Source organism: Buteo buteo, chromosome 17 (assembly GCF_964188355.1).
Source record: "Buteo buteo chromosome 17, bButBut1.hap1.1, whole genome shotgun sequence".
NCBI classification, from domain to species: domain Eukaryota; kingdom Metazoa; phylum Chordata; class Aves; order Accipitriformes; family Accipitridae; genus Buteo; species Buteo buteo.
Genome location: NC_134187.1, coordinates 1662550 through 1677025, shown reverse-complemented (window position 1 = coordinate 1677025; position 14476 = coordinate 1662550). Strand labels below are relative to the sequence as shown.

The 14476-nt window shown below is 53.3% G+C and overlaps 1 protein-coding gene across 5 annotated transcripts in view; it reads left to right on the top strand.

Annotated features, from left to right (window-relative positions):
• NCOA1 (nuclear receptor coactivator 1) overlaps positions 1–14476 on the top strand; it is a 184527-nt gene that overhangs the window by 167124 nt on the left and 2927 nt on the right. For all 5 annotated transcript variants that reach the window (XM_075048887.1, XM_075048885.1, XM_075048886.1 and 2 more), the window contains 7 exons: positions 412–597; positions 2926–3052; positions 7452–7620; positions 10595–10909; positions 11074–11175; positions 12276–12675; positions 13513–13687. In XM_075048887.1, coding sequence (XP_074904988.1) covers positions 412–597; positions 2926–3052; positions 7452–7620; positions 10595–10909; positions 11074–11175; positions 12276–12675; positions 13513–13687 — 1474 coding nt within the window. The remainder of the gene's footprint in view (positions 1–411; positions 598–2925; positions 3053–7451; positions 7621–10594; positions 10910–11073; positions 11176–12275; positions 12676–13512; positions 13688–14476) is intronic.

Here is a 14476-nt window from a genome sequence, read left to right as displayed (position 1 = left end):
TCCCCTGTGCCTTTCTAACGTCCAGTTGATTATTTTTAGGTTTTATGCCCAGCTGATTATTTTAAGCTCCAGTTACTGGTTTTTGGGTGCCAGCCTGTCTCCCGGATCCCCTTAACCTTCACGCAGCATGGTACAATGCTGTGGTGCTGCCCAGGGGCTGTTGTCACCGAGGGTGGCTCCCCCAGGATCGCTGTGGGTGACCAAGCCACACATGGGACTGAGCTTTCAGCTTTAGGCAAGGTGACATCCCACCACGACCCCCTTCTCGCCTACCAAACTTACTGACGCTGGCTCCCTTCCTGGCAGGGCAAGGAATCTGCCGAGTGCCGGTGATCTTGCAACAAGCCTTGGAAATAGATCTGACGTGTGCTTTTCTTTTTTTTTCTTTTTAATAATTTAATGAATCTCTAGCGATGAACAGCGGGCAGGGTGTGCAGGCTGGTCGGACCCCGTTTGAGTTCTGCGACCCCCTGGAGCCAGCGCAGCTGAGGCCAGTTCCTTGTCCTGCGAGCAACGGCAGCAGCCCGCATACCCGCGGGCCATCCCAGCAGGGCAGGGGCACGGTGACCGCACCAAACCCCTTCCCACCCGACACAGGTACGTACAGCCACAGGTATCCGCTCCTCTCCACCTTCTCCAGGTCATGCTAAGGCTTTCCAGGGAGTCCCATGGGAGAAAAGGCATTGCAGAGTGGAGCTCGAGCATCACTGTTCACCACCAGCTTCTCACAAGCAGTGCTTCCAAGCTGTGCTTATTCTTTTCTCTCTTTTTGCGTCGCTATAGTTTCAGACAAAAGAAAGACCTTTCTGTCCATCCCAGCTCCCAGGGAGGCAGTCAGAGGAGGCTGCATCCCCTCACCCGAGCGGTGACAGCACCTCAGGCTCCCCTGGCTCTGGTCGAGGTTTAATTTTCACGAGACCTGGAGCACAGCTGGTGTGTCAGGAGAAGAGCTGCAGAAGCAACAGTCTCATCTCACCGTGCTGAAATTACCGATGGCAAAACACCGCAGACCTTGCCGTGAGCCATTTCGGCAGCCTGGGCTCCAGCCTGGGTTGTGGATGCTTCTTCTCTGCCCTCCTCTGCTTCCCTTGATGCTTCCCTTGATGCATCAAGCAATGCTAAACATGGTCTGGAAGAGGAACTTTGCTTACCACTGTGCACTGGGGCTGTACAAGAGCTTGCCTGCAGGTGCAGAAAGCAAATAACCCAGATCTCATCTTCTCACGATGATAGCGTGGGACTAGAAGATCATGCCGGACTCATCCACTGTCCCCTCTCTGATGGTGGCCAGGCTCCAGGAGAGCATCAGCCCTACATCCCACACACCGTTTGCTTTGGAGCACAGCTCTGGCCCCACTTACAGGGTGGGACTCCCACCAGCCCACGGATGCAGGATGCTTGTGGCTGGTGCTTATTACAGCTCTGGATAGCCCTGCACAGAACCGGTCCTTCTGAATCCTGTGAAGCTCTTGGTTTGGGCAGCTTGTCTTGAAAAGGAGAGCATCACACGAGAGCTTTCATCCTCCTCCGAGTCACCTCCAGGAGGGGAGGCAGAAATCAGCCCTGCACATTGTGTCACTGTAGCAGTTGCAGCTATATAACATTGTTATTTTACATCCTGCCCTGATACCCATTAAGCCACGGCCAGGTCTGGCTGCCTCGAGGAGGGTCACCCACACCCCGGTAAATGATGCTCTGCTTGGGAAAATCCACAATCTTTAGCATCAATGAGCCTGGGAACCATTTTTGGGTGAGTCGAGGAAGGACCACAACTGTGCCACGAGCCTCCCCGGCCCGGCTGGAGCTGCTGCTGGCACCACCAGGATCTACCTGTTGCCAAGCAACCTTAAGGCTGTTTTTTAAGAAATTTCAAGAAATAGAGGAGTGCTCGGCTGGAGCCGCCATGCCGGTGTGTGTGCTGGGATGCTAAGCGTCCATGAGCTGGACCTCCTTCCCTTCCCTCCTCTTAGGGCTCTTATTTTCTCTTTTTTGAAACAAACACCACAGACTGGGTGGCATGTGAAGCTGGTGGCTCCTTGTGACAACAGCGAAGACACGGGGCACTGGGTAACCACAGACATTTTCAAGGATATAATGTATTTTACTGGGGTAAGAATCAGCACAGCTGAGCTTCGTTAAAAGAAGAGAGATTTTCATCTTTAGCCACTGCCTTCATCGGCACTTCTCTTAGAAACTTGGGAGTTTTGGCATAGGGGCAGCCACCGATAGCACATCCTGATGTGGCGGAGATCCCACCCCAGCCAGAAATGCGCTTGCCCCTACAGTTTCCATCTCCCTGGATCTCCACGGGCTGGTTCAGCTGAGATGCCGTTTGATCTTCAATCCCAATTCCTATTTCAAATGGGATGACGTAAAGTCTCCAGCCTCATAAATCTCTCTGTCCTGGGCTTGGGCTCCAGGTTCTGTTACAACTTAATTTAATTGCGTTGGCTTCTTTCCCTGTGCAAATTAACTTTTCTCCAGAAGAGAGGCAGAAGATGCTAATGGGTGTGGGCTACTTTTTAAGCTAAAATATTCAGTGGTAACAATTTGCCTTCAAGAAGAAACCCTTTAACTTGACTAAATTTTGAAAATCATGCTAGAAATGTTCTGGAAAGGGGAACATTTTAATAACATTTGCACATACTGGGTATGCAGGGTCATACGTATCTGCTGTATGTGCAGTATCTGCATAGATTTTCACCCAGAAGCTCATGCTTATAATTAATGGTTAGGAAACCACACCCGATATCTGTAACTTCGGGTTGAAAAGAGCCCTAACTGGTGAATCTTGGCATCCATTTTAGGGATGGTTTAGGACACAGTTGGCTTCCCATTGCTCTGAGCTTGCCCAGTCTCCCCAGCAACACCCAAATCCTGCCCACGCACTAACCTTGCCTCCCACCATCTTGCTTTCCCCCCCAGGAATGCCTGAGCTGGAGATGGGGGTGCCGGATCACCAGTTTGGACAGCCGGGAATGGGGGAGCAGATCCCCTGGACGGATAACAGCATGGCAGCCATGAATCGAGGCACACTGAATAAACCTGAAGAGTAAGTAACTGTGGGGCTGGCGGCTTCCTGACCTCTCCCAGGAGAATATTGGGATATCCTGGCAATAGCTGCCTGGGTCAAAGAGACGTGGCCTTGTTTTGCTACCTGCCTGGAAACCCGGCAAGTGCTGGCTGGGATGAGCATGACTGCCCATCGCCGTACGGCAGTGGTGGTTGCTGCTGATACCATAAAAGCACTGGGACCTGGGTTGTGTAGGGTGCTACAATGTGAGAGATGAGATCCGTTATCTCTCTAGGGACAAACGTGTGAGTAGACAAGGAAGGTGGCTTGGGGCGAGACATCCAGGGTGTGTCTAGACCTGAATAATCCTGTATATCCATGGCAGAGTCAAGGATGCTGCAAGTCCCCACTGTCCCTTGCCAGTGCCAATATTTGGGTTGGTGTTCTCCAGCATCCCTTCTCACTGGGAGCAGTGGTGGGATCTGGAGAACCATGGGACAGTTTTGTGTTTTCACATGATTGCAGCTTTTTGCAGTCCCCATGTGCTTGGCTTCAGCTAAAATGATCACAGCTCTAATCCAAGGTCAAATAACCCCCTCCGGTCCTCTAACCACCTTTTTTGGGTCCATGCCCAAGGGGTCATCACCTGCCCAAAGTACAACCCCAGTCCTTGGCTATAAACGGGTTGGAGAAGACCATAGGTCAGATATTTTGGGACAGGAGGTCAGAAGGGCGGTGAGCCCTGCTGATGGAGCTCGGTGGTGGATGCTCTGCCAGGCAAGGGGCACCCCAAAGTGCTCACTGAGGCAGCAGCGCTGGCAGCAGTGCTCATGGAGATGGATTTGATGCGATGGGAGGTGAATCCTCCCCCTGGCCCGGGGAGGGCTTCAGGTACCTGGTTTAAGAGCCAGCACTGGTGAGCTCTGCTTGGATCCTCTTGCCAAAGCCCAGCCCTGCTTTGCGGAGAGGCAGAATTTCCTCTATTAATTAAAGCCTTTAGCAGATGAGCACAATCTTTTTTTTCCAGTCATGAAGAAGACACATGTAAGAGTTGTATTAGAGCAAGACAGTTGCCAAACATCCTTTTCTTGGGGCTAAATTTGGATTAATTTCTAAAAGCTCTTTGCTCAGCCCATGAAGAGAGTTCCCTGAGTGGTCTCCACTGCTGCAACTGGATCTTGGACTTCTGCTGGAAAGACTTAACCTCTTGTTGCTTGAAAGAGCTGGGAGATAAAACAAATCCCCATTTAACTGAGCATTTACATCAGCCTGAGCCCTTGCTGCAAGGAAGTAGCTTTCTTTTTAAGCCTTGCTGGCGTCATTATCTCGTTGGGATAAGATCGGTAGGGCATACCTGGCAAAGGGCAGAGCTGCTAGAAAAATCAGTCTAGTTTTTAAGCTATGAGTGTTCCTTAAAATGCTGCTTATGGGGTAAAAATGACCTTACCTTACTCAGCAGCCTTGTGCTTCAAGCACTGAGTCAGTCTGGCTGGCTGTAGACATCTTTGTCTCCCCAGCCAGCGCAGCTGGGAGGAAGGGAGTGGGATTTTCTTCTGGCTCACTCTTTGCAGCAGGATTATTGAGTGAGGACCGAGATCAGCATGGAAGGCTTGGGACCTGTGCAGGTATCAAGGAGGGAAGCATTTGGCAGCAACATCCTGTGAGTCCTTGGGTGGGAAAAACACCTTGGGTGGTTTTCAGGGCAGAGCCCTGTGCCAGGACACAAGGTCGGACCGGTGGAGCGGCGGCATCTGCCCAAAGCCTGGTGAAACAAATCTGAGAGCCTGGTGGAGGTAACAAATCTCGCACAGTCACTGCCTTTGGAGAGCGATGGTTTCAACCACACTTCAAAATTGCAGCCTGGTCAGGGTTTCACAAGGTAGTATTTGATTTTCTCGGCATTGAGCGGGGAGAAAGCACAAAAAACCATGCTGCGTGATGGGACTTCCCATGGCGCCATCAGGTCCCTGCAGCAAGGTCGGGCTTCCCACGCGGTGGAGATGTGGTGGAAGCAACTGGTTGAGCCAACACAGGGACGGGGGCCATGAGATGACAGCAAGAGGAGAGGTAGAGAGCTGCTTGTCCTGGTGAGCCTCTGTTCCTCCTGAATTAGGGTCTCTGGGCACGGGTGGTTCCTGCCAGAGCTGGTGAGCAGAGGCAACACTGGAAGAAGCTAGTTCCCAGCTCAGATCGCTCTCGTATCTTCAGTAACCGTAGGTCTGATGGGAGCATCATGGGTGAGACCTGCCTTGGCAGCATCTTAGTGGGGTCTAAACACTTCCATCTAGTGGCATGGTGATCCAACTACAAAACCCCACTTCCACTGCAGCTAGGAGAAAGAGATTCTGCTGGGGAAAAGCCTCTGGACTTTAGTCCTCAAGACCTGCAGATGCGCTCCAGCTGGGGAGGACACGCTCATCCTGGGAGATGCCCATGGTCCCAGCAGCTGCCTGTCCACCCGACAGAGACCGCAGTCGGAGCAAGGAGACAGAGCCTTTGGACTGCAGATATACAGGACCGAGAAATATATTTTTAGCTAAGATCAAACCAGCAGAGCTTTCGTTTTGGGAGTTGTAAAGGTTTCCCAGCTGGGAGGTTCACGTTAGCTGGAGGTGGACTGAGGTCCTGACCTTGTTTAAGGAGCTAGTGGTGCCCAGATCTCCCAGCACCGTGTGTCCTGAGGAAGACGAGCTTCCTTTTTAAATTCTCCTATTCCCCAAATCCTCCCCTGCCTTTGCCTCTTGACAAAGTGGGACAACTACAACATCCCCTCTCTTGTGTCCCAAGCATAAGAGCTCGTGTCTTCTGCAGAAGAGGGACACCTTGGGCCAGGTCCAAGGCTCCTCGAAGCAAGTCCAGGTGGCTGTTCTCCCATGCGTTCCTCTAATCCCCCAAGGTCAAACATGCCACCCGGGGCCCGATTCGGTTGCCTCAGCGCTGGCACCCAGTGCTATCTGAGATGCCTGAGGTTTCTAGGACATCTGTGCAGGGCTGGAGACCTGCAGCCTTTTGGAGCAGTGCTTGAAGGCCATGCCAGGGAGATGTTTTACAGGACCTCAAGCAGCATTTGACACTGTCTCTGCAAGAAGCTGAATTTCTCCTCCTTACCGCATGCAGAATCAGAGTTTTTGACTTAAAAAAAGCTTGAAGGGTTGTGGTGGATAGAAAACCTTTGCAACACAAAACCAGTATGACTGGGGACATGATGCACGAGGTCCAGGATCTTCTCTGCCCCCCTTCACCTGCCCGGAGACTCACCTGAACCCCACCATGGCATGGTGCTGGAGGACAGGAGGCGTGGGGAAGGCTCTACAAGCTGGATTGGGCTGCACAGCTGGAGGTTTCTTTACTACAGAAAGTTTGTATTGTCCCCACGATCTCTTTATAGACCAACTTTTGCCATCCATGCAGAGGTCCGGCATGTGCTGAACAGACAGTGCCAACCCAAATTTCTCCTCTAGCTGCCTGTTAATGTGGAGAAGCAGCTTGTCCTCCCTTTCCTCTGCAAGAACAATGTCTGTGCAGCAAACTTTGTCCTTTGGCCTTGGCACTGAAAAACCGGATTTGATAAAAGCAGCAAGTAGCAGGGACCTTGGCTATGGAGTGAAACTAGCCCTGCTTTTCACCTCTGTCTCCCTGCTTCCCTCTCTGCTCCCACTCTGCAATTTAAGAAATCCCAACGCCGAGTATTTCTTTTCCCTGGATTAGGCTGCGTGTGTTGGCTGCAGCGGTCTCGGTCAGATTGGCTTCAGTTCCTTACTGTACATCTGGTCCTCATCTGGAGCTAAAAGGATAAACATGTCTGCTGCTTGGGAACTGCTGGCATGTTCGAGCCCTCGCCTTTGTGCCTCTCTGCAAGCGTGATGTGCCACGGCTCTCTTCATCGTGTCAGACCCAGCAAATCCGATTGACTCCAATTAGTCACGTCATTGGAATGTCTCTCATTACATATTAATCTTATTCCCAAAGAATATTGAGCGAGCTTTGCAGAAATCTTATTTTTGCGGCTCAAAGGTTCCCCTTTGCCTTCAGCTGCTTTGCTTCCAGCTGCTCCAGCTCCATCCAAGCCTCCCCACTTTCGTGCCGGCAGAAGTTTTGCTCTGCATCCTGCTGTCCTGCCCAAAACGCCTGCGGGAGCAAAGCCTGCAAAAGCACCCAAGTTTTCTTCCCAAACCTCACCAAAACGCTGTTCAGGCTTTGTTTCGTGGAGAGGTTCATCCTTACGAGCAGGTTTCATCACGGGGCTCGAGCTTGAGCGGGCTCAGCTGGCGTTGGAACCACGGGATGAGGCTGCATCCCGTGAGGTTTGCGTGATGCAGCAGGGGGGGAGCGAGTCCCCACGGTTGCAGGGGCTGTGTCGTTCGAGCATCTCCCAGCTCAGCCTCCTCCCTGCTTCATAAACCTTAACGTGCCTCCTCTTGACTTCTTCTCTCTGCAGCCAGTGCATCACCTCGCAGCTGGATGAGCTCCTGTGTCCTCCCACCACACCGGAGGGTCGGAACGATGAGAAAGCCCTGCTCGAGCAGCTCGTCTCCTTCCTCAGCGGCAAAGACGAGACGGAGCTGGCCGAGTTGGATCGAGCTCTTGGGATCGACAAACTTGTCCAGGTAAAGAGAGAACCACTCATGGGACTTACCGGAGGTCATATATAGGGCCAGATGCTGAGGCTTGACGTGAGCGTGGAGGAGGATTTCCAACATCTGGTGGTAACGGGAGGCCAGATGTGAGTGGGAACACACGAGCGCATCAGATTCAGACACGATACTTAACACCATGCTGTTCTCTCCCCCCGCCAAAAAAGCTGGAAAACAGCCCCGTGAAACACAATATCTCACTTCTCTGCTTTTCAAACACAATGCCCCATGAGAACCGGCAGGCTGGCAAGGAGGCGGCCGAGCGGTTTCAGCCCTGGGCGGCTCATGTAATGGGGAGAGCTGGCAGGCTGTCCCGCTTCCCCACCTTACCAGGGGGATTAGGGCACGGAGGAGCCTTCCAGCTGGAATCCCACAGCCTGGGATTCCTGAGCCTGGGTTGTGCTGCCTAATAATATATCTAATGGCCTTGCTGGTATGAAACCGTGCAGCCCTTACTATCAAGATTGGCTTACAGTGCAGCTGCCCTTCTGTCTCGGGTTGAACTGCAGGGAAAAAAAAAGAGAGGTTTGCTTTTAGTGGTGCTGTCTTACTCGGATAGCGCTGGGGCCCTGGTTGCTGCAGCTGAGCTCCGGTGGAGACTCCCTCTTTGCAGATATCCATGGGGGCAGATGCCTCTGAAGGGTCCAAGGTTTCATAAATAACGGGGCATGGCAGGGGAAGAAAGCTGGCTGCAGAGGAGCTAGCAAGGGATGTGGAAAATGAGATGGATCGCTTGGGATTTGTCTTCGAGTGGTTTCTTTTTCCATGCCCCATAGCACTCACACGCATGCTTTTTCCAAAACAAGGAACAGAATCGAAAGCCTGTTAATAAACGCGATGTCCTAAGAAAGAAGATTCTCAGAGCAAATCTCTCTGGCTGCTTTGGGCCTGATCCTGCATGATTTAAGCCCAGAGGTGGCACATCTCCTTCTGCAGCCCCACCGGGATGCCTTGCACTGCACTACTGGGAGGGTTTATCTTTTCATCAGCAATCTGGGGGACCTGTCAGTGAATTGATTCCTGAATCAGGTATTTGCCATGTCCCTTTTCGCAAGGCTGTCCCTCCAAAATCACCACCTGCCTTTTTTTTCTTCTGCAAGTTAGTGGTAGGGAGTTCAGCCTCTCTGGTACAAAGGATCAGAGATGCTCTTGCCAAAGATACAGCTGCAGCAGCTCAGTGTTTTCACAAGGGTTTTGCAGACTCAGCTGGCACAGCTCCCCAGCAACCCTTTCCTGCACCAGACAGGCTCCAGCAGCATCAGACCGCTGGATTGAGATGCCCTCGGATAGCACCCGATGCTGCCTAGCATCCCCATGCCAATCCGGCGCTTCCCCTGCCAAGGAGCACCTGGCTCAGGGGGATTGTCTCATGTTTGGACCCTGACCCAGCTTTGCTCCCATCCAGGGATCATTTCGTTAATGGGAATCTTGGGCTTTTTCCATGGCTTCAACTGAACCTCAGAAATATTTTGAATAGTTCCATGAAATATTTGCTTGAAATACATCTTTAGAGAAACAACGCGTCAGCATAAAGGCATCTTTGGGAAGAAAATGTGTTGCTAGTTCCCCTCCAGGATGTGTTCTTGGCAGGTAGGGGTTTGCATCCCCTGACTTCACCAAACCCACCATCTTCTCTGTGCTACCACAGACACGGTGGGATGGAGTGCTGGAGATACCTGCACCCAGTTTAATCAGGAGGCAGCTGGAAACTGGGTAGCTTGGGGAGAGAAGAGTAAAAGAGCTTCATTTCAGCAGGTCTGTGGTTTCTGGCCATTGCTTGCTGCTGGTTTATGTTTTGGTATCCAGTCCTTGAACCATATAAACTCCATCCTAATTTATCTTAGGCAATTTTCCCCACCACCATCTTAACTGATCCTAAGCAATACATTTTTCCCCACCACCATTCCCAGATCCTCATCCCTGCCTTCAAGCCTCAATCCTTTGATGGGCACCATCTAACCAAATCCCAAAGGCAGTGGGATTTGGGGGGGGGGGCGGGGGCGGGATGTCCAGTTTCTCTTAACGCAGCTTTCTCTTAATCCATGGGACTCAGATTAAGGATTCTGGCTCCGAGGTGTTACTTCTCTGTGGGTTCATAGCTCAAACACCAGATTTCTCTGCCTGAGCCAAGCTAGAGCAGCACAGAATATCTTACCATGATTTGCTGGTGTGGAAATCATCCCCTGACTGTAATATGCCTCATTTGCACAGGAATGGCTATACTATAGACCAAAAGGTCCTGTCTCCCATGCGTTCCTAGCGTGGGGTGTCGGTGAGAAGTGCAGGAGTATAGCCGTGCTTCCCCGTGAGCTCTCCCAGTCCCGGAGGTCCGTGGCTCCCACCCTTGGCCATGGCCTGTGTCCGAGGTGCTCTTGGGGCAGATGGGGACCCAAAACGTCATACCCTCTTCCTCCAGCCGAGCCTCTGAGGCTGCATAAAAATAGGAAAGGAGAGATTTCCCATGTTCAGGTCAATCCTCCAAGCCTTAGGGTCTGTCCAACCAGGCGTGCTGCTGTCTGGAGCCCAGAGGAGCAGCTTAGTGCTAGCAGACCCTGAGGAGGAAGGCAGAGGGAGGCAGAGGAAGGCAGCATCACCTCCTGCTACCCACTGCCGCTTCCCCCCACCAGCCTGGGGAGATGAGCCCAGAGCCCTTCTAAAAAGCCTGGCCTCGGTCTTTGCCCCCAGGCGAGCCAAAAGAAGTCATTTCCATCCCTCTAAGGTTTGCTAAGCCCCGGGGAGCAGGTGTTGAATGCTCTCCTCGACGCTGCGCTTCCACTCGCACGGGCTGGAGCGTGACCCGGGAGATGAGGGTTACGGGCGGCAGCATCCTTACGAGCGAGCTGCCCCACGACAGGCACGTCCTCCATCCCCTCTGAGCTCTCCTGGGAGAGGTCGGGTGCCCGTGGGGCTCCAAAGTGATATTTTCCTCCCCCTTTGCCTTCGCCAGGGCGGCGGGCTGGAAGCCCTGACGGAGCGGTTCCAGCCCCAACAAGCCACCCCACCGCTCATGATGGAGCAGAAACCCGGCATGTACCCCCAGCCTTACTCCTCCGCCTCTCCCACCACCAACCTCCCCGGCGCCTTCCCCGGCATGGTCAGGCAGAAGCCGTCCTTCGGACCCATGCCAGTGCAGGTACCGCCGCCCCGCGGCGCCTTCCCCACCAACATGGCCATGCAACCCCGGCAGACGCTCAACAGACCCCCGACGGCCCCCAACCAGCTGCGACTTCAGCTGCAGCAGCGGCTGCAGGGGCAGCAGCAGGTAATTCTTCCCCCTCCGCATCCCAGGGCCGCGGGCAGGGGGACGGAGGGACCCTCGGTCCTGCCTGCAGCCCCACGTATCCCAGTCGGAAGGGATCGGACGGGTGGGAAGCTCCTGCATCGGATTTTTGAAGGTCTCCCTGGCTTTTTTTTTCTCCCCTCCAGCTGATCCATCAAAACCGGCAGGCGATCCTCAACCAGTTTGCAGCCAATTCCCCGGTGGGCATCAACATGCGGGCGGGGATGCAGCAGCAGATCACGCCGCAGGTAAGGGGGATGCGGCACGGTCCTCCAGCTGGGAAAAATTGAGGGTTAATCCCCGTGCCCGCTCTGTTAGCACAGCCTGGCTCACTCCTCTGTCATTAACGGGAGAGAAAAATTCTCCCGCATGCAGAGAGGTGGCTGCAAGATGAGCTGCTGTGGGTCGGGTTTTTTTTTGCTTCACCCTTATTCCAGCTCCTCCACCTGCTTAAGGTATAAATACTTTGTTATTGCTTAGAGAAAGATGTGCTAACACATTTAATCGAGAAGGATCTTTAGGAAATAGATGCCATCTTTTAAATACCAGAATCTCTAGTGAATCTTCTTAATGATCCTGCAAATCCCCAGGCCCTAAAGTTCTTGTTTGGCTTCTAATAAGGTGGATAAAACATCTGCTGGGTACGACGAGAAGTTGGAAAGTGTAGATGAGTTCTGGTGACTTTATTCTACTTCTCAGAGAAGCCTTTGCCTTTACATGAAGCAGTGTGACATCCCTAGTGTGCTATGGGGAGCATTACTGATAAGAAAGGGGACCGAACAGTTCCCATTGTAGCTCCAATTTCAACCGCTGATGGCTTTGTCAGGCTTTTTAAGCTGATTAATTCCAACACATCTGGCTCGGCCATATGGGGAACAAGCCCATGGTGACGGAAAAGCTCGTGGGATGGGGATTTTTTTTTTTAACATCTCACAACCAAAAGAGTCGAAATCAGGGATCCTGGGCTCTGGCACGTGGGAGCATCCCGGTGAGGCCTGAGGCCACAAGAAGTGGGTCCCGCAGAGGAGAGGAGTGGTTGGTGGCAGCCAGGTGACTGAGAGCCTGTTTTCCTGCCTTGGGGGATGCTCTGGCTCCTGGAGCTTTGCCATTCGGCACATGCAGAGGCTGATCTTTAGTATCTTCAACCTGCTCTGCCCTGCAGTGGCACAAATGGGCCAATTTACAGCGTTTTGGGGTTTTTCCAGCTTTCCTTGCAAACCAAGGATGGGCACCCCAAGCTGGGGAACGGGACCACCCGTGGCTCTTGCAGCAGGGGGGGTGCTCTGAGCTGTTTGCCAGAACCGGAGGGTAACAGTGACAATTAGGGCATCCCCCTCCTTCCCCGCAGCCTCCCCTCAACGCCCAGATGCTGGCCCAGCGCCAGCGCGAGCTCTACAGCCAACAGCACCGGCAGCGGCAGCTCATGCAGCAGCGAGCCATCCTGATGAGACAGCAAAGCTTCGGAAACAACCTCCCTCCCTCCGCCGGGCTCCCGGTACAGATTGGAGCCGCTCGCTTGCCCCAAGCACCCCCCCAGCAGTTCCCTTACCCCCCAAACTACGGTACGACCCCGGGAAACCCTCCCACCTCCACCAGCCCCTTCTCGCCGCTGGCATCCAACCCCGAGGCCGCGCTGGCTAACCGCAGCAGCATGGTGAACAGGGGGATGATGGGCGGCGTCGGAGGGCAGTTCGGCGCCGGGATGACCCCGCAGATGCAGCAGAACATCTTTCAGTATTCGGGATCAGGTACGTCGAGCAGTTGGTTGCATTGGAAAGCCATCCAGCGGTGGGGAGGGAGAGGCGGAGGGCAGACCTGAGACCCCCAAGGATGCTGCAGCCCAGCCCTGCTCGCCCGTCGCCCCGGGCTTCAGCCCCGGCCATCTCACCCAACCTGGTCTGGTCCCTGGTCTCCTCCTCCCAGGGGACCTTTTCTGGTTGAATCTCAGAAAAAAAAAAAGCTATCGTTGGGGCAACTTTAACTCTTTCCTTGAAAATAATTTCCTTAACTCTTTCCTTGAAAATCAAACTGCAAGGCAGTCCTCTAAATTGTGCTTCCTTAAATATATATGCTCCAGCAAAGGCCAAAGCCTTGCTGAGATGGCTGAAATGAGCTGCGGGCAGCTTACGCCTCTTTGTGTGGGCACCAGGCTCCTATGAGATGGATGAGCCGGTGCGGTTTTGCACAGATGGGCACCGTCTTGAAGGTCTTCACGTTCAAGCATCAATGCAGGGTCTCAGCAAGGTGGACTACTGATGAGTAAACTGCTCTGTGGCTGCGATAGTCCCGCAGGAACCTGCTTTGGCATCATCTCATCATTACCCTGGCTATTTTCCAGCCAGGTGTGATGCTAAAGAGGAACACCTGCTGATGGAAACCATTTGAGAGGGGGGTTCCCTGCTCCTTCATCCCTGAAATATTTGCATTTGAGCGATACGGCTGCTCGAAATGAAAACCAGAGACCCTGAGACCAAAAGTCAAGGATGATAGTTCTGGTTTCATACTAGCGGTTGCAAGGGAGAAGGAGGGAATTGGGGCTGCTGGCGGGGATCTCGGCACCCCTGACGCTGTCTGTCCTTCCCCAGGCATGGGTCAGCAAAGCGAACCCGCCTTTGCTCCGTCGCTCAGCCCCAGCAGCCCCTTGATGTCACCCCAGCTCCCGCCTTCGCAAAGCCCCATGCTGCAGCCGGCTCCGCCGACACCGGGCTACCAGTCGCCTGACATGAAGACTTGGCAGCAAGGAGCCATGGGGAATAGCAAGTAAGATCATGGTGGGCATAAGCTGGAGCACACGGGTGACACATACACACAGAGAAGGTGACACCAAGGTGACGGTCCCCTGGTAGGGTGTTGGCAGGGCTGGCAGTGCCCGTGGGTGACGCCTGGCTGAGGACACGTGCTGAGCTTAGGCTGTGTTCTCCTACCATGATGTCCTCCAGAAGTCACCATCAACCCGTGTCCTCATCTTCACCTCGGCTCAGGGGCGGCCAGAAGCCCACAGCATTTAAATGAATGAGCACATGTGTTGAGTAAGATGTGAAGCAGGTCTTTGGCTTTTAATTAAACAAGTGGCTTATTTATGTCTTGTGAAAGTGGCCTTAGGAAACATGACAATAAATTGAGTCAAGACGAGCAGTCGCAGGTCATTGCATGACTCTCTTAAGATGTGTCCAGCTCTGATGTAGGGAAGCAAATGGGAAGAGTATTCACCAGACTTGTTGCCTTTTTTGCATGAGTCAGGTTTGAGCTTCAGATCTCCAGAAATGGAGAAAAAAAAAACCAAAAGCTCACCTGGGGGATGCCTTGCTTTGTGTCTTGGCTCTGTGCAGGTAGCTCAGCTAACCTGTTCTAGTCAAGCAGCACAGAGCAGGAGGTTACTGGGCTGGGTGGGCTGAGATGGGAGCTCTGTTGGAGGTGGGATGTTTCACCTCGCCTTGCAATGGAGAGCTGTCCTTCTGCCTGGAGCAGGAGTGGGGATGGTTGGGTGTTGAGGAGGGCACTGGAAGGAGCGTGAAGGGGTGAACTCGGTGTCACGTAGACCAGGGCTTT